This window comes from Spinacia oleracea, chromosome 3, assembly GCF_020520425.1.
Source record: "Spinacia oleracea cultivar Varoflay chromosome 3, BTI_SOV_V1, whole genome shotgun sequence".
Classification (NCBI taxonomy): Eukaryota; Viridiplantae; Streptophyta; class Magnoliopsida; order Caryophyllales; family Amaranthaceae; genus Spinacia; species Spinacia oleracea.
The window spans coordinates 109915748-109935653 of record NC_079489.1 but is presented as its reverse complement, the minus strand read 5'-3'; the positions used below and the strand labels follow the sequence as shown (position 1 = coordinate 109935653).

At 37.9% G+C, this 19906-nt stretch overlaps 2 protein-coding genes across 3 annotated transcripts; both read left to right on the top strand.

The window, feature by feature from the left end:
* The first annotated feature begins 8546 nt into the window (after positions 1 to 8546).
* LOC110800755 (uncharacterized) lies at positions 8547 to 9038 on the top strand. Its single transcript, XM_022006077.2, has one exon. It carries the CDS (start codon positions 8547 to 8549, stop codon positions 9036 to 9038), a length of 492 nt encoding a protein of 163 aa, XP_021861769.2.
* Positions 9039 to 11240: 2202 nt separating this feature from the next.
* LOC110800750 (histone deacetylase 14, chloroplastic) lies at positions 11241 to 19785 on the top strand. 2 transcript variants are annotated; one of them, XM_056840656.1, is made up of 10 exons: positions 11241 to 11381; positions 12730 to 12841; positions 13038 to 13270; positions 13604 to 13678; positions 14538 to 14639; positions 16574 to 16645; positions 16939 to 16995; positions 17304 to 17555; positions 18765 to 18946; positions 19250 to 19785. In XM_056840656.1, the coding sequence occupies exons 3-10, from the start codon at positions 13199 to 13201 to the stop codon at positions 19548 to 19550; spliced, it is 1113 nt and encodes a 370-aa protein (XP_056696634.1). In that variant the 5' UTR covers positions 11241 to 11381; positions 12730 to 12841; positions 13038 to 13198; the 3' UTR covers positions 19551 to 19785. The 2 variants fall into 2 exon arrangements, with proteins under 2 accessions (XP_056696634.1, XP_021861764.1); XM_022006072.2 differs by lacking the exon at positions 12730 to 12841 and having other exon boundaries at positions 11248 to 11381.
* The last annotated feature ends 121 nt before the right edge of the window (positions 19786 to 19906 follow it).

Sequence of the window (19906 nt, the reverse complement as noted above, 5' to 3'; positions counted from 1 at the left end):
GGGGTGTTTTATAATGCGGGCATGCGACGACGAGCAAGGGAGCTCGTCGCCCGTGCGGCACGAATGCAATGAGCAAGGGCGTAGTGCACGAGCACAAGGCAGCAGCCCTGCCTTGTGTCGTGTGCCACGAGCAATGGACGAATGGGCATGGGCGAAGGGCGAGCCAAGGCAGTCGCGTGTGGGCAGCAAGCGAGCTGCGCCACAACGCGTGCTGCCTCGCACAAGAGCGCGCAGCCTCGCGCGCAGCGAGCGCAAGCTCGCGTGCCACGAGCGCTGCGCCAAGCATTGCTCGCGCGCACAGCGAGCGATGTCGCCCGCCCAGCGAGCGATGTCGCGCGCCCAGCGAGCGATGTCGCGCGCCCAGCGAGCGATGGCTCGCGCCCCCAGCGAGCGATGTCGCGCGCCCAGCGAGCGATGTCGCGCGCCCAGCGAGCGATGTCGCGCGCGCACTGCGAGCGATAGCTCGCTTGCGATGAGCGCTGGCGCGCGCAGCGAGCACCAATGCGTGCGGAGGCTTGCGATGGGGATGCAGCAGCTATGCGACGAGCGCATGGGCTGCGCGCACATGGCCAGCAATGGCTGTGTGCATGCGGCCCATGGGCGTGCAACGCGTAGGGTGTTTGCGTTACGATTAAAGATCGTTTTGAATGTTTAATTTGAAAATTTCAAGTTCACGTAATTTTAATTAATTTTAAAATTAATAATTTAAATTATTTTCTTGGATTTTAATTTTGAATATTGTAATTATAATAAATTTTATTTATTCTAATTATTTTACTAAAATTAAAATCATGAATTAATTTAAATACGACTGAAATTAAATTAAATTTTTGGATTCAATTATAAATTTATATGAGCTTTAGATTTTAATTAAATTTGTATGTTTCCGGTTAGACTAGAAATACATTTTTATGTTTAAAATTAGTAAAGCATATAAATTTATTGGTTTAAGTGGGAGCGTTTTTTAGTCATAAACTCTTGATTAGGTCTACAAATCCTTAAGGTTAAAACAACTTGATTAGAATTAATAAGGACTGAATAATTGGTAGATTATTGGTGCCCTTGATTAATTGCTGCAAATGTTTACGTGATGCATAATGTGTTTTACTAACCAGCTATGTGGGCCATTCATGATAATGAATGGGTGAATGGTATATATTGTATATGTACTGTTTTGCAGGTTATGAAGTGACTAGTATGGCCCAAATAGGATAGAAAATATGGTCTGCGTACCATTAATTTGAATGTAATTGGTCTAAAGTACCAAAGTTATTTTTCAATTCAAATATGGTCTGCGAACCATCAAATAGTTGTAATTAGTTATAGCTTATCCTATTTGAAGAAAATGGTGCCTCCCACGGAGATTTTCAAGACGGACTTTGAAGTCAAAGCTTCAAGATGAAGTCGGGCCATACTAGATCACAAATATCTTATGCATGTTTTAAGTTATTTATTGCTTTTAAATATGTCTTAAAATGCATGAGATCAAAAGCTTGATTATGTTGCATGATTAAGGATTTTAGTTCACTTAAAATCTAACCAACATAGTAAGAGCCTTAAGTTCCAAACTTAAAAATTGAGTTAAAAGGTGCCATGCCAAAATATACACTTGCTTGGATATCCTTTACATCAATCTAGTAATAGTTTTCGCTCAGCGAGGTGTTACTTATTGGTCCTAAAGGGGCAAGGTACACAAATAATTGTGAGTACATGTTAGTTTTGGTAAAACTCAACGATATAAGTAAGGAGTCCTTTTATGTCGTGGCAAAATCGATAGGTTTACCTAATAAGTTCTTAGACGTACCTATCAACCAAGAATAGTTTCTAGACTATTAGCAAAAGGCTTTTGCTTACCTAAGATGTTCTAGGATTAAGTCGACAAACTGTGCTTAGTTCTTCAATGATTTTAGGATCTTGGAATCATTTTATTCACACCTGCCGGAACACATAATTTGAATAAAATGCTTAATAAACATTGAATTATGCATGTATGCTAGAATTTAAGTTTATTAAGAGAAACTGTGAATGGTTATTTATTTGTTTATTCTTTTCAATTGTAGTTTTAATATGGCAAACAACAATCAAAACATCATCATGGGTTCTGAGCTTATGGTCAAGCTGAACCTGACAAATTTTCTTGAATGGGAAGCTAAGCTAGTTGAAATAGTCAAACTCAATGGACTTGAGTATGTACTGTCACATCCCATGCCAAGCTACTATGCCAGAGACATGACCCCTGAGAGATTTTACGCCTGGGATGCGGATCTCAAAAAGGTTATGAGTCTCATGCTGAACAATATCCCTGATGATTGGGCTAAAAGGTTTGTAGCCTATGAACCTTTTACGCTCATCAAGAATCTGAGGGATATCTGTCGTGGAAGTACGGAGGACAGGGACCTGAACGTCCATGAGTTGATTGAATCAATGTCTGGTCTAAAGGTTAGTTCTCCCAACAGGTGTTATAGGATGGAGGTCCAAGAAACACATGTTCAGCTCCTTCGCACTAAACAGAGGGCAGGCGTCCCACTGAGGTTCCATGTGGATCTTATGTGTTCATATTTTGATCGCCTAAGTCTACTAGGAACACCAATAAGCGAAAGGATGGCAGTCTCTGTCCTGCTCAATTCACTACACAGTGGGTTTGGTCGCTTCAAGCAACTATACCTAAGTGAACCAAGAGAAGAAACAGTTGCAGAATTTATTCACCTTGTCAGAAAGGCTGAAATAGTACTGGACTGTGAAGCCAAAGATTTACTCAAGGCTAGAAAGAGACCGTTCAAGAAAGGTGGAAAGTCCAAGGGCAATGCTAAATCAAAGCAGGACAAGTCCACATCAAGCTGTCTTTATTGTGATGGAATAGGCCATTACAAAAGAGAATGTCCAAAGCTAAAGGAAGATCAGAAGAACGGAACAGTCGTTCCATCTTCAGGTATTTTCGTTATAGACTGTATACTTGCTAATTCAACTTCTTGGGTATTAGATACAGGTTGTGGCTCACACTTATGTTCCAATCCACAGGGACTAAGAAGAAGTAGAAAGTTAAGCAAGGGTGAAGTCGACCTACGAGTGGGAAATGGAGCACGGATTGCTGCATTAGCCGTAGGAACTTACTATTTGTCGTTGCCCTCCGGGCTAGTTTTGGAACTGGAAGAATGTTTCCATGTTCCAAGTCTTACTAAAAACATCATTTCAGTTTCTTGCTTAGATGCTAAGGGATTTTCCTTTTTAATAAAAGACAATAGTTGTTCGTTTTATTTTAAAGAGATGTTTTATGGATCTGCTAGATTAGTCAATGGACTTTATTTATTAGATCACGACAAACAAGTATATAACATAAATACCAAAAAGGCCAAAAAGGATGATTCAGATCTCACCTATCTGTGGCATTGTCGATTAGGCCATATAAACTTGAAACGCTTAGAAAGACTTCAAAGGGAAGGAATTCTAGAACCATTTGACTTAGAGGATTATGGTAAATGCGAATCATGTTTACTTGGCAAAATGACAAAGCAACCTTTCTCTAAAGTTGGAGAAAGAGCAAATGAACTATTGGGTTTAATCCATACAGATGTATGTGGACCAATGAGTACAAATGCTAGAGGTGGTTTCAGCTACTTTATCACTTTCACTGATGACTTCAGTAGGTATGGTTATGTCTACCTAATGAAGCATAAGTCTGAATCCTTTGACAAATTCAAGGAATTTCAGAGTGAAGTAGAGAATCAATTAGGCAAGAAGATTAAGGCACTGCGGTCTGATAGAGGCGGTGAATATCTGAGCTATGAATTTGATGACCATCTGAAAGAATGTGGAATTCTATCAGAATTGACTCCTCCTGGAACACCACAATGGAACGGTGTGTCGGAACGGAGGAACAGAACCTTGCTAGACATGGTCAGGTCAATGATGGGTCAGGCCGAACTTCCATTAGAATTTTGGGGACATGCACTAAATACAGCTGCACTCACTATAAATAGAGCTCCGTCTAAAGCTGTCGAAAAGACTCCATACGAATTATGGTTTGGAAAGCCTCCAAATGTGTCTTTTCTTAAGATTTGGGGATGTGAAGTATACGTCAAACGATTAATTTCAGACAAACTTCATCCAAAATCTGACAAATGTATCCTTGTGGGCTATCCAAAGGAAACAAAGGGGTATTACTTCTACAATACATCTGAGAACAAAGTGTTTGTTGCTCGAGATGGTGTCTTTTTGGAGAAGGATCACATTTCCAAAATGACAAGTGGGAGAAAAGTAGACCTCGGAGAAATTCGAGTCGAACAACAAACTCTAGAGAATGCTCAAGATGACATTCAGGATGAAACTCAGAGATCTTTAGAAGAATCTGGTGAGAATCATGGTCAATCTAGAAATGTTACCCCGCGTAGACCGCAAAGATATAGATCTCAACCGGAAAGGTACTTAGGTATTTTGACGAACGAGAGCTATGACGTTCTATTACTTGAAAGTGATGAACCTGCGACTTACAAACAAGCTATGACGAGCCCTAGCTCCAAGCAGTGGCAAGAAGCCATGCAATCTGAATTAGACTCCATGTCTGAAAACCAAGTATGGGATTTGGTCGATTTGCCAGATGGCTACCAAGCCATTGGAAGCAAATGGGTTTTCAAACTGAAAAAGGACAAGGATGGGAAACTTGAAGTTTTCAAAGCTAGATTGGTCGCAAAATGTTACAGGCAAGTCCACGGTGTGGATTACGATGAAACCTTTTCACCAGTTGCAATGCTAAAGTCTATTCGAATAATGTTAGCAATCGCTGCATATTACGATTACGAAATATGGCAGATGGATGTCAAAACTGCTTTCTTAAACGGCGTTTTAACAGAAACTGTGTTTATGACACAGCCTGAAGGTTTTGAGGATCCAAAGAATGCTAAAAAGGTATGCAAGCTAAAGAAGTCAATCTACGGATTGAAGCAGGCATCCAGGAGCTGGAATATACGTTTTGATGAAGCAGTCAGTGACTTTGGTTTCATCAAGAACGCGGACGAATCTTGTGTATACAAGAAGGTCAGTGGGAGCAAAATTGCTTTCCTAGTATTATATGTCGACGACATATTGCTTATCGGAAATGACATTCCTATGTTGAACTCTGTCAAGATTTGGCTTGGGAAATGTTTTTCGATGAAGGATCTAGGAGAAGCACAGTACATATTGGGCATCAAGATTTACAGAGATAGATCTAAAAGGATGATTGGACTTAGTCAAAGCACTTATATCAATAAGGTGCTTGATAGGTTCAAGATGGCGGACTCCAAGCGAGGCTACCTACCCATGTCTCATGGAATGACTCTAAGCAAGACTCAGTGCCCAAAAACACTTGATGAGCGTAGACGAATGAATGGGATTCCATATGCATCATTGATTGGTTCAATAATGTATGCTATGATATGTACACGCCCGGATGTTGCGTACGCACTCAGTGCTACGAGCAGATACCAGTCAGACCCAGGAGAGGCGCATTGGACTGCTGCCAAGAACATTCTGAAGTACCTGAAAAGGCACAAAGATGACTTCCTGGTCTATGGTGGAGATGATGAATTAATTGTTAAAGGCTATACGGACGCAAGTTTCCAAACCGACAAAGATGATTTTAGATCACAGTCTGGGTTTGTCTTCTGCCTCAACGGAGGAGCAGTAAGCTGGAAAAGTGCTAAGCAAAGCACCATTGCGGATTCTACAACTGAAGCGGAGTACATTGCTGCACATGAAGCAGCAAAGGAAGCTATATGGCTAAGGAAGTTCATAGGAGAACTTGGTGTAGTCCCCTCCATTAAAGGACCAATAGCCCTGTATTGTGATAATAACGGAGCTATTGCACAGGAAAAAGAGCCTAGACACCACCAGAGAGTCAAGCATGTACTTCGTAGATTTCACCTTCTACGAGAGTTCGTTGAAAGAAAAGAAGTCGAGATAAGCAAAATTGGAACTGATGACAACATATCAGATCCATTAACTAAACCTCTGCCGCAGGCGAAGCACAACTCGCACACTGCAGCTATGGGAATCAAGCATATTGGAGAATGGCTTTGATGTCTCTGTTTAATGTTTTAAAGTTTTAGAGTTTAAATCTTTGTAAAACATTATTGGTTAATCATTCACAATAAATGAAAAGAATTCATTTTTCCATTTAATTTGTGGTTTATTAAATGATGAGTCCCTTCAATTTGACAATATATATTCAAGATAGACTGTCAGGACCAGTCCTGTGACTAAGAAATGTCTATCAAGTGAACTTGAATGTCAAAGGTTGAAAATGGTCCCTAATCGGAGTTTTCTATAAAATTGGACGCATAGAAAACGTTAGACGATTAGAATGCAAGATGACTAGTAGTTCTGTTTCTTGAACTATGTGGACATGGCAATGTCATAATCATTTGCATAGATACTTACTTTGGGAAGACTAGTATCGGACGAGACCTATGAAACTTTACTGTAAGAGATGAAAGTCTGTCATAAGTAAATTTCATTAAATTATTAGACACTAAATCCTCAATACCTGAGTGCTTTGAGATTACTTGTTTGAGAACTGGTTGCTTTGACGTTGACCAACCGTCGCACCGTAAAAGGAGGCTATAAAGGCAACGCTCAGGTAATCACCTATCAAACGAAGTCTAATCTCAAGATCGCAAGATTGGGATTGTCCTCCCATAAATCGGGATGAGATGCTTAAAAGTTGTACAAGGCCACTCGGAGAGCTAGAAACTGTGAAATGCATGGCCGTGCTCGGATGAATCATAGGCTATGATTATCTGTTTATTTGATCAGTTGAACTCTGAAACCGAGGAACACCTCTGGACATAATAAGGATGACAACTCTTACCTTATGTTCAAGAGCAAGCATCGAGCGACAAAGGAATTAGGAAATGCACACTTGTCCCTAAGGACAAGTGGGAGACTGAAGGAAATAATGCCCTTGGTCCAAGTATGCATTCTATGTTAAGTCTAATAAATGCGGTTCAGTATTAATTAACAAGTTAATAATTCAGTGAGATCAAGTGAGCTGAATGCCTAGCTAGAGGCCGCTTCAGTTCAAGTGGTATTAATGATATTAATCCACAGCTTACTCTTGACTGAACCCGTAGGGTCACACAAATAGTACGTAAACGGATCAAGTATTTAATGGCATTAAATACTCCATCTATGAATATTCGGAACCGACGGATCTTGGTTTCAGTGGGAGCTAAGATCGTCACAGGCAAGAAATGAATACTCCGGAAACGATGATATTGCCGGAAACGGAAATATGGATCGTATCGGAAATATAAATATTATCCAAGTCGTAGATGTTGCCGGAAACGGAAACATGGTACGTATCGGAAAATATTATCGGAAATGGAAATATTGCCAGAATCGGAAATATTGCCGGAAACGGAAATATTGTCAGAATCGGAAATATTACCGGAATCGGAAAATAATTCCGGAAACGGAAATATTAAATATTTGTTCGAAACGGAAATTAATTCCGGAATCGGAAATATTAAATATTGTTCGTATCGGAAATGAATTCCGGAATCGGAAAATTTAATCGGAAGCGCATCGTACGAATAAGCATCGGACGAGGCCTGCCGGACGAGGCCCAGCACGAAGCCAGGCCATCGCCCAGCAAGCCAAGCGCGCCGCACAAACAGCCACGCCAGGCCCAGCGCAAGGCCAGGCCCAGCAGGCTGCGCAGCGCGCACAGCGCGCACAGCACGCGCAGCGCGCAGCGCGCGCGGGCGCTGCGTGGGCTGCTGCTCGCGCGCACGCATGGGGGCCCATCGTGGCTGCCGTGCGTGTGTGTGTGCAAGTGTTTGTGTTCGTGCACGTTTCCTAAAACATGCAGAGTTCGGTTAATGATTAAATTCCTAATTCTATTTGATAAATTAATTAAATTAGAGTTCTTGTAGGATTCTAGGTTTAATTAATTTGTATCTGAATAGGATTTCGATTCCCTTTCCATACCCCTATAAATATAAGGCTAGGGCTCACAATTTATAACAAGTTTCAAAGTATTCAAAGTGAGTTTTTGAGAGAAAATTCAGTCACACATTTGCCTATAAAGTGCCGAAAATAATAGTACCTTAAGGGCGATTCTAGTTGGTCAATCTTAAGGCGGATCCGGACGTGCTGTGGACTATCTACGGAGGGACGACACTTGGAGTCCTAAAGACTTGTTCTTGTTCGGTTCGGGCGCAGCTAGGGAAGGCACGCAACAAAGAGTATGCATCTAAACTATGCTAAATGATTATGTGTAAATAATATGTTTTCCTGGCTTTATGGTTTTTCCGCATGATTTATGAATTGTCATATGTATCATAACCTAACACTACCGCATGGAGAGGTCAATACCAAGGACGTAGCGGGAAAGCGTCCCTAATTCTTGAAGCTGTTGCAGATCAAGATCTATGGATTTGGCATTCATTTTTTGGTATTCCTGGTTCATCTAATGACCTTAATGTTCTGCACCGTTCTCCTGTTTTTGATGATGTTTTGAAAGGTAAGGCACCTCCTAAACTTTTCAGGTGAATGGACATGAATACAACATGGGGTACTACCTCACAGATGGAATTTATCCAAATTGGGCTACGTTCATTCAAGGATTTTCTCGTCCCCAACTTGAAACGGAAAGGTTGTTTGCTAACAGACAAGCGCTTGTTCGTAAGGATGTTGAACGTGCGTTCGTAGTTTTGCAAGCAAGATTCGCCATTTTACGACAACCATCTCTGGCTTACGATGAAGATATATTAGGCGACATAATGAAGGCTTGTATCATCATACACAATGTGATAGTTGAGGATGAACGAGATATGTATGTCCGAGCTGATGTGTTACGAAGGTACTATGAAGAAGACCTTTCGAGCTTAACCGCAACAGTGAATAATGGTGAACCTTTTGAGTTCCAGACTGGACAACCCTTCTCCATTAACGCATTATTGGGGAGAATAATAGCTTTGCGAAGCAGTCAAACTCATCACTCTTTGAAAGAGGATTTAATTGAGCATAACTGGCAAAAATATGGAGGCAATAATCATTAAACTCATGCCTCGAAGAAGAGTTGTTATTTTAGTGGTTACATTTGATTTATCGTATTTAAATTTTTATTTTATCATATATATTTTGGCTTTATGATGTTTTAGTTTATGACATAGTGTGTTTAATTGTTGTAATGTTCTAGTTATCTGAAACTTGTCTTGCTTTAGTCCATCTATTATGTATTTTATTCAATTATGTCCCTTTATTTTATTTAAATTTATGAAATATTTTCAATTAAATTTATAGTATTAAAAATAGATATAAAAATAACGTAAATAAAATGATTAACATAAATTAAATAATTTATCTTAACTAATTGTTAAGATTCATTTAAGTTATTAATATAATTGAATAAATAAAAAATTAGTCTATGCCCGTGCTATTGCACGGGTACCTGTTAAAAATATAAAATCTCTTAAATTTATATAAAATGTATCTAAACATTGTATGTACGTGTCTTAAAAAAACCACTTAATTCGAAGTAAGAAGCTCAAAAAAATCCAGAATTAAGTTCTAGTTCCATGATGGTCTAAAAACATTCGAAATAGTAAAATTGACTATGTAGATAATTTAATTTTGTTGATGTTCTCTTGTAAATAACGAAATTCCTCCTCCCATTTCACTTGAAAAATTGCAGCGACCCTTATTTCTTCTTGCTCTGTTTGCGGGGCACGTATGATAAAAGTGAATGAATTCATAAGACGTTCACTTAAATACTTCCTCAAAACATTGTCTCCGGATTCCTAAACACAAATAAAATTAGATATAATGGTTAGACGTCTTCAAATCGATGTTATTAAACTCAACAAAGTGTACACTTACATGTGTTGCAAATTCTTTAATACGTGAAGCTTGACAACCAAGGATTATCTCGATTTTTTTTTGTAATGTAATTGCCCACTATGTTCTAACTAAATTACAAAAGATCCACGCAATGGCCAATTATATCTTTTGGCACGTCATTGTTCGTATTCAATGGGCAAGTATATCCGTTGGCTTCTTTCTCCAGTGAGAGACGACGCCGTGTGAAAGTCACGTTGTTATGATCTAAATTCCTTTTAAATAGTAATCTCCTTCTAGCCGCCAATCTTGCTATCTTTTGTTGCAACCAAGCTCTGTATCGGTTTTCATTTGTATCTATATCCTTACTAATCAACAGAAGGCAAATCTTTATCAATTTTTTAAATGTTACTGCGTATGTTATTAAAGTGTAATTGACTATAATATAGATTATCATGGTTTTGAAAGATTTTGAAATTAGTCAGCGAGTCATTACCATTTTCGATGGGTAATTGTTCTTCTTGCCATATTCAAGACCTAATTAAGTGCGTGATTATTGCTTTTGATTTAGTAAATTGCCGAAATAATTCGATTGTGTAGTTTGAATTATTCTCGTTGCCATATTATTCTGGAATTAGACAGTGAGTATTACCATTAATTTTAGCTGCTTAATTGTTGTTCTTGCCATATTAAAGACCCAAGTAATTGTGTGTGTGAATGTGCTACTAATTTGGCATTTTTTCTTTATTTATTTATTTAATGGTCCGGAATTTCCTAAAATAACGACGAAGGAGAGTTGAGGGATGAGATTTTGGAGGGCTCACGTTTACCATCATTCTGCTTTAATAATATAGATGGATGGAGTATGTGGGAAATAGAAAGTGTAGTGGGGTTTAGTGAATAGTAAAAGTAAAAGTAAAAGTGATGAAGAGTTTTTTTTAGCTAATTAGTGGGATGAGTTTGTTGTAGTAAAATTTGTATGTGAGAAAAATGATGTGGAGGAGTAAGAAAGTGGTAGAGAGATAGTGGTGTGTTTTTTTTCCCCACTAGTGAGAGTGGTCTTAACTCTTTCACCCTTCTCTCTTTATTTTCATTACATTTTGTTAATTTTATGAATCAATAGTGAAGAAAACTTATGTAAATTCATGGAAAATATGAAAGCGGAGGAAGAGAAGAGCGTTAAATACACGAAATAGTGGAAGAAGAGAACATATCAGAAATATTACCGTTATTATGGCATCCCACATAACATTTTCATCTATTTTTCAGGTGGTATTTTAAAATTTTATTAGATGATAAAATACAAGTTTTAGTTTTTTAGGTGATAAAAAATAATTTTTTAATTTTTATAGATGGTAAAAAACATTTTATCCTATTTTTATCCAATGAAAATGAGAATAATTTTTGTTTTATCGATTTGTAAAGAAATTGTTCAAATTAACTCGGAACCTCTCCTTAAAATATGACAATATCTTAAAAATTTAAGAAAATTCAATCCTTCTGTTTTATTTACCGGAAGGCCATGGAAGTTCTGCACCTGTTCGCTCCTCGTTTGTCCACTCATGGTATTTTCACTTTCTTCTATATACCTTACGAATTCATTTCATATCTTAATGGGTTGTATTGAGAAATTTCCTGCTCAAATTTGTATTCTTTATTGCATATGTTGGGTTGTGGGTTTAGAAGTAAAACTTTCAAAGGTTGAGAACTTGAAAGATTCGTTGAGTTGCTGGTCTTTTACTAGTCAATTTGTATTTTGAATGAATTATCATCTTTGAAACAGTGAGTAAATGACAGCAACTGTAGAATTTGACAAAAAAAATCTGAGGTTCAAATTACACTAAAATCAATTTAAGATTGTTTTTACAAAATGATACTACCCCAGTCTGGATTTAGTTTTTTGCATAATTTGTTCAAATTACACTATCAACGTGACAATTAATATGTGTACATGGGTTGTTCATGAGTACAAAACTAATTGGGTTGATGGTCTTTCACTAGTCAATTTGTATTTGGAAAGAATTGTCGTCTTTGAAACAGTGACTAAATGACAGCAACTATAGGATTTGAGAAAAATTCTGAGGTTCTGCTAAACTGGTGTTTGAGCAAGGAAAAAGAAACTAAAGATGAGAGAGATCTATTTTCGGACAAATACTATCTGGGCATAGACAATTGTATGTTTAATTAAGTGATTAGTTGTGTGTATGGTATGATAAAAAGAGTTCAGCTTGAGGTGAACTTCGGTAGTTTTGGATATACTGTATTAGTGTTGCCGGTAATAGGAAACTCGGTAAGGCTGTACTGCGAATATTTTCCTGGGGTTGACTTTAAATTTTGTTCTATGTCATCCGGCTTAATTTTGTCTTTGTACTCATGGGCTGATGATAACACTGTTTCCTGGGGATCGAGGTTTGTGTGGGAGAAACTTGATGATTTCAAAGTCTCCAATAAGTGAAATGCAGTTGTTGTCTCTTCAGGAGATATTCAATTTTGCTTGAAAAATTCGTTGTTATTGGTTGTCAAATGCACATGTCATTATAATAAAGGAAATCGGTTTTGGATGCTAACTTTTAATGTATCTAGAATTAGACCTTCACTGAGAATTAACCAGTACATTTTAAGTTTATGAAAGTTACTGGAATGTAAGGGTTTCAACTTTCAATTACTTGGTTCTGTTTTGATTGCTGGCATTATATAGGAGTCAACTTTCAATTATGTGTCTTAGATTTAGATTTTTCTCAATGGAAATGGAGTACTATTAATAAATCATCTTCACAAATCAAGAACTATGAGATCACTCCTTTCATTCATTTGGGGTTTATTAATTGCTTCATGATAAATATTATTGATTAGTGTACCTGTTTCCTCTTGATAAATATTATTGATTAGTGTACCTGTTTCTTCTGAGAGCAGACACTAATTCACTAATCGAGTCATATCCTGAATCTAAGTGTGACGAAAACTCAACCAGGAAAAGCTCAAGCGAGAAACTGATAGATTTTGGCAATACCAAAAAATAACAGATGTAAACTTTCGCTCCTTCCACTCAAAATTCATCAATTTCACCAATAGTTTAAATTTATTTGTTACTACTTCATGCTGAAATATTGGTTGGAAATTGGAAATGGACCAAATGGTTAGCTCGATTTCTTCAGGCATTTTCCTCCTAATTCTATTAGTTATTGTTGCTCGGTACTTATGGAAGTTCGCATGTGCTGTAGGTAATATTCTGCCTTTTTTTGGACCTTCTTTGTGCACATGGAGGGCACCACTTAAGCTAGGGTTCTTCATTGGCCATGCAAGGCATTCATATCTAAGTAACCTGATACCAAGGAGGAAAAGTTCCGTTTTTTGCTCAACTAATGTGGAGAAGGAACCTTCTATGGATTCAGATATTCAACTAGCTAATGCCAAAGTGATCTACAGTGTTGCTCCTGCCGCAGGGCATAATCAGGTTTTTTTTATTTTTTATTATGTCTTAATTGTATTACTGTGCTTTCATTAAGATAAGGCTACCTAATGTAAAAGTGATCAGTGGCCTTTATTCCTTAAGTTCACAACTAGCTGCATTGCTAGTTTTATGTAAAAGTGATCAGGGCATCACAGGTGTACCATATCCGCAAACTTTAGTTTTAATGTGAGTACTGATATGAGTTGCATCTTGCATCCTGTGTTTTACGGTTGATATTCTTGCACTGAAATCTTAATTACTTTGCAACTCTATAGGTATTTTGACTAAACAATACGTATAGTCTGTATTTGAGAACTTTGGTGTGTTTCTAAACAGGAGTCACATCCGGAGTCTAACCTCAGAGTTCCTGCAATTGTTGATACCCTTGAAAAGTTGGAGCTTACTCCAAAGGTAGCCAATAACTAGCCTTTGTTTTGTCTTAATGTTTGCATTTGCATTCATGAGAATCACGACATAAAAATCAATAAGACTACATCCTGTTTACCATGATTTTTTCTGCACAAGGGTTCTGTATTAGATTTCTCAAATTGAATGTTGCATGTTTGGAATATTCACATCCGTCTCTATTATATGAATGGGGGCAGTGTAGTGATATGTAATCAGGATGTTCAGAGGAATGGGTTATTGATTATAAAGACTTGTTGCATGAGGGGGGGGGGGGGGGGGGGGGGGGGGGAGACTAATGAAATTAGCTGAAAACGTTGGAGACATGAGGGCTCTAAGGGCCTTAAGAGATTCTTTGAAAACTTGGAAATCAACAATTTCAAAACGGTTTGTCTATGTACTTGATAGTATACGCTGGTAATATTTGCCTCCTTTATAGCTACTTAGTAGTTGTAAACTATCACATCTACTTTCAATTATCAATTACAATTTTAGTGGCTTGTGAGCCATGGAAGCTTTATAGATGCAACTCGTGAAATATTTGGAATGGGGCACCTTTAAATTTCTTTTCCTTCTTTATGAATGGGGCACTAAATGAAGGGTATCATAGTCAAATTTGTAGACAAATTGTAAATTAAGTAATATTTAGGATTCTAGCTGGGGCCTTTATGCCTTAAGGGACACTCATGTGGGATGGAACAAGCATGGAGAATGGTTTTTGCACTACGTTGCTGAAAGCAAGAAAAGTTATAAAAGTCAGATGTGAGATATGGAAACTCATATGCAAACTTCATTATTACTCTTTTGATTACTATTACTCTCCAGCTTTTATTGACTCATATTTTTTTATTTATGTACTTGGCAGCATCGAAGGTCAGAGATTATTGAACTCAAGCATTTTAATCCAGCATCAGTGGAAGATATAAGTAGTGTCCATGAAAGAGCCTATGTATTAGGCCTTGAGAAGGTCAGTGTATTTTAACTGCTCTAATTTTGTAGCCATCGGGCTATACGGGTTTCTTCATCATGTTCGTAAAATATTCTTAGCATCTTTGAGGCCAACCCCAGGCCCGAAGGCCCCCCCAACATATAAAATAAAAACTTGTCCCGGGCCTTATATTCAGATCTTACCTTTCTGAAATTCTAAGCGTGTTTCTTTCTCTTGATTACGTGACAAGAATTTGTGTCCGCAACTTTGCATAACCAATCAAAATGTGGGAGAATTTGTTCTGATTCCTGACTTAAATAGTTAAATATCTACACTGTTGAGGTATGGCTACATGTATTAGAAAAGACACTTATAGTCTGTTTCCATAGATCTATAGGTGGCAACTCCTCGGTGTATTCCTAATTATATCTCCTTATTACATGTCCCAAGAAATAACAGGAGATGTAAGGGTCTTCTCTAAACATGTTGATGCTGTTGTGTCTGTGAAAATGTTTTGGCTTAATTTTGTTTCCTTAAACTGCCAGTCTTTCAGTACTAAATTGATAAACATATGCTGGTGTAACGTAATTGTACTTCTAATTTTACTCTAGTGTATCTAATGTCTTACTTAATGGCACGAGTGTAAGAAAATTTCTTGAATGAAAGGTGGCATGCGATGATGGGAGAGTAAGGCTAACATATTGCGCCATCTGTCCAAATGTAGATGTCTTATTTCTAAGGGGTGTGATTTTATGACGTAGCTTGTGAGCATAATTGGTAGCAATGTGAAGGAGTAATTGGTCTTTGTACAACATCCTGTGATGATACAGTAGGCCTGTTTCTCATTAGAGAACAGCGCTGGGTGTCTAGAGAGGTCTTTAAATAGAGAGTGAGAAGGTCACTTCCTCCATCCTAATATGATATTCAGCTTTTACACTTTGGTTTGGCATGGAAATTAAGACTAATAAAAAAGAAGTATTATAAAAACATTGTAAGTGGATAGAGACTAGAGAGAGAAAATAAAAGGTAAGACACTTTTGAAATGGAAAGAGAAAAAGGGTTGATGTGCATGAGAGAAGAGTGGAAATAAAATGTAGATTGTTGTCTTTAACTCAAAAATGAATTCTGAAGTTCATTTCAGGCTAACCCATTTGGCAGAGGGAGTATTATTGTTTGATTAATTCTATCCTTGAAGACACCAAAAAGGCTCAGTGCAGGAAAACTTAGAAATATTCCAAAGAATTGGGCTCAACTCTTCCAGGGAAGAGTTTTTAACCTTTAAAACTTGAATTCTTTTTCCTCCAAGAAGGTGACAGGGAAATCAAATCATATAAAATATGTAAAACATGAGAGAGATCTCAAGGCATGAGGTGAAGACTTTTAAGAATTTGAACATCCAGACCGAGGCTAGTTAGCGAATCTGGCATCAGGGTTTTTGTTTAGCAGAACAGAATAGTTATAGAAGACTTTGGGAAAGTGAGAAAACCTTTAGGGCAGTTTTTTTAAAAGAATTTTTAGCTTGAAGTATAGTTCTTACGTTTCAGCATCTCACAGTAACTCACTGCGACGACCTTTCTGGATATTCTCTCACTTTGTATTTGCCGTCTCATCTATCACAATTCACATTTGCACACATATCAAAGAAGATGACGAATCATCATCCTCTTGTCACGTGCATTACATTGTCTGAATACTAAGCGGCCTCGACCAGCTCATCTGTAAGGACATTTCGCGTGGAGGCGGCTTCATGTTTATTGTCTACCACATGCAAAATGTTATTTTCTGGGGAAACTTCTAGGAGGGTCTTCAGTGTTGGTAAAATCCTTGAACTCTTCGAGCCTGCTGCTTCAAAACCAAGTAAAACAAACCAAGCCTAATCATCTAGTTGCACTTTTTAATTACGATGCAAAATCTCCCCCCTGTTGTTCAATAGGGGAGTTTGATTTGCTAATTCAATAAACTTTATTTTGTAGGCGATGGATAAGGCTTCAGAACAAGGCATACTTTTCATTGAGGGGTCTGGACCAACATATGCCACTGCCTCCGTAAGACTACCGGGCTTATTCTACTTTTTGTTTGTTTTTTAATATTATTGCCCAATTGACAGATAATTTCCACTGTTGTCCTGGTTCAAAACTTTGCTGTGCTTTTATGTCATAAACAGTCAAACCCTTACTAGTTTCTACAATGAATAATGTGAAAGAACAGGGAAATGTTGGAGAAGAGTAAGATACGTTATGCAAAATAATAGTAGGTGCCCAATTACTATTTTATCAGCTAGTCGCCCAAATATTGTAGAAGTGGCTTGCATTTTTTACAACATTTTACTGTTTTGCAGACATTTCGAGACTCATTGCTTGCGGCTGGAGCAGGACTAGCTGTTGTTGATGCTGTGGTGAGATCCCAGCTATTTCATTGTTAGTGTGTGAGAGTTTTTGTGTGGTGTCAGACAAAATCCTAGGGGTTATGAGCTTATGACCATGGGGACCAATTTTTTTACAAACCACTCTGCCCTCCCAGTCAGATTATTTTTCTGTGGGCAAGAAATATCTACCACGTTTATGACTCAACTTATGATGAGAGTTTGATATAATTCATGGTCTTTTTATTTTTTAATACTCCATGCTAGCTATGAAGCTTCTTTCTATCTAAACAGAAAGCTGTCAATTGGTTAACTGACTGAACTATTATCAGGACATTTAGGTTGCTGCGTCCAAAAAGTCTCCAGAGCCTCCGTCTGGATTTGCTTTGATAAGGCCTCCTGGTCACCATGCTGTTCCAACGGGGCCTATGGGCTTTTGTGTTTTCGGAAACATTGCTGTTGCTGCTCGTTATGCTCAGCGAGTGCATGGATTAAACCGTGTTTTCATCATTGATTTTGATGTTCATCATGGAAATGGCACACATGATGCGTTTTATGAGGACCCAGATATATACTTCCTATCAACCCATCAGGTGAACCTCCCTTCCTGCTTTAATTGTTTTGCAAAGCAAAATGAATTCAGCTCATTTTTAGCTTTTTCGCTTGTATAACATTTCACTTGCTTTCTGTTGACAAAGTTAGGCGTAGTGATATGCTCTTACCCCATTATTTTACATAATTGGAAATGGAACGGGATAATAAACCTAGTAGAGTGTTGTGAACTAACAGCAACTTCTCAGGGGCAGACGTGCATCCTGTAGTAGTCCTATGCACTTTTAGGTTGAAAGATATAAGGAATCGGAAAAAGGAATAAGACATTGTTGACAGAAATCATATGTTGGTTGGTTGTAGGCTCTTTTTCCCTAGTACGAAAGTCTGTATTTAAGTTACATCACCGCCCGTCTGGGCCTTCACAGATGTAGCTTCCTGGTTACATCTGTGAAAGATCGTTGTTTTGGGAAATTTTACTTGATGTACCGGAATCTTAATTTTTACTTGATGTTCATTTCTGATGGAGCCAAAAATTCATTTGTTCTTTTGGCTGTGGGATGTAATAGACTAAATCAAAATGGCTCTTGAATTAAACCTCTTCGCTTCCTTTCCATGAAGTAGAAAATGGTCGTCCCGTTATTGCTTTTGGGTCAATTGGAAACCTCTCTGCATTTGCAGGGGTAAGGTTGCATACGTTCGACCTCCCTCCCCCTATCCTTTGAGGCTATGTGGTAATGATACTGATGATTGGTTTCGCCAAAGTTGCTTGTCCCATAGATCATCAGTTTTCCACCTCTGTTCTCCTTTCCTTTCATCTCACCTATTCTTTAAATTGTTACTATAATCTATGGCGTTAAATAACTTGCTGGCTGTCTAACTCCATGTAAGGCTCCATAAAAGAATTTAACCAGTGTGTTTTAAAGAATGTTGTGCTTCGGAAGGCAAGGCTTCAGCTTTTTTAATGTCGCCTTTCATTTACTGCTCCTCATGACACAGTTGGCAACCATCTTTTTGATTATGTACTCATGTACATTTGTTGCTAAAGCTATCATATATAAATTGTTGAACTGCTTTTATTGGAATTAATTTGGTGGTTGAGTCTATATAAAAGATATTTCATCAAATAAATAGTTGAATTTTGAACATGACCCTGAAAGTTTCTTAGTCAAGTGTTTATACGAGGCTGGCAGGCCGCCAATCCTTCCATCTAATTGATCAGTTATGTTTACTTGAATCAAATTTCACCATAGGAAGGGAGCTACCCAGGCACAGGCAAGATTCATGAGGTAGGCAGTGGCCAAGGAGAAGGAACTTCCTTAAATTTGCCATTGCCCGGAGGATCTGGAGATGTTGCTATGAGAACTGTGTTCGATGAAGTTATTGTTCCATCTGCTCAAAGATTCAAGCCAGATATAATCCTTGTATCTGCTGGGTAAGCGGACTTTAAGCAGCCTTTTATATTATACTTGACAGATTTGGCGTTGTTTTCTTTACCTGGTCTGATCTATCTAGTTTTTGGTATGGGCTGGTCTGGTCTGATTGTTTCTTGTGAGTGTTATTTTTTTTCTTTTTTTTCCGGTCTGGTCTGATTTTTCTGGTGTAGTTCAATAAGCAATAAAAATAAGGTGAAGAGAAAAGAGCCTCTAGCACCTTATGTTAAACAATTGGTGCGAAGTAAAACTTTCTAAGTGTATATTGTAATGTCATTTCTATGTCTTGTTTGATTTGTATGCAGGTATGACGGACATGTGTTGGATCATTTAGCAAGTCTTCAACTCACAACAGGAACATACTACATGCTTTCTGCTGGTATAAAACAGCTAGCAAAAGAATTGTGTGGAGGGCGTTGTGTGTTCTTCTTGGAAGGGGGATACAATCTCAAATCACTCTCCTATTCAGTAGCCGATACATTCCGCGCTCTCCTTGGGGATCCTAGCCGTGCTTCTGAATTTGATAATCCGGCTTTTTTGTATGAAGAACCTTCAAACAGAATCAAACAAGCAATTCAAAAACTCAAGGCTATACATTCCTTGTAGACTTGGAAGTCATAAAGTTTAATACTCTTACATAGCAAATACTCAATACTTATGGGAACTAAATTGTTTGTATATTTGTACTTTTACTTTGTTGTATTTTACCAATGATGTTTTAGTTAGTGCTTAAGACTGAGGGCTTACTCTTGTTGTTGTCACCTTAAATCGACATTTGTATAACTCATCTTGATGCATTTTGGACATGTTTGATGATGTATCATTGTATCTTCCTTGATAATTTTATTCTAAATGTATATAGGTTTCTCATTCAACAAATCAATCTCTTGCCAAATTGACCATAAAAATTCGTAGATCACCTTACGTTTAAAGGTTTATTTATTTTATCGGTGGTTCTTCCG

Excerpts from the sequence above, each read along its gene's own strand:
- LOC110800750 (XM_022006072.2), top strand. The coding sequence starts at position 11,339 with ATGGAAGTTCTGCACCTGTTCGCTCCTCGTTTGTCCACTCATG. Across the intron at positions 13,679-14,537 it reads AGTTGGAGCTTACTCCAAAG|CATCGAAGGTCAGAGATTAT; the intron begins GTAGCCAATAAC and ends TGTACTTGGCAG. Across the intron at positions 18,947-19,249 it reads ATAATCCTTGTATCTGCTGG|GTATGACGGACATGTGTTGG; the intron begins GTAAGCGGACTT and ends ATTTGTATGCAG.
- LOC110800755 (XM_022006077.2), top strand. The coding sequence starts at position 8,547 with ATGGGGTACTACCTCACAGATGGAATTTATCCAAATTGGGCTACGTTC.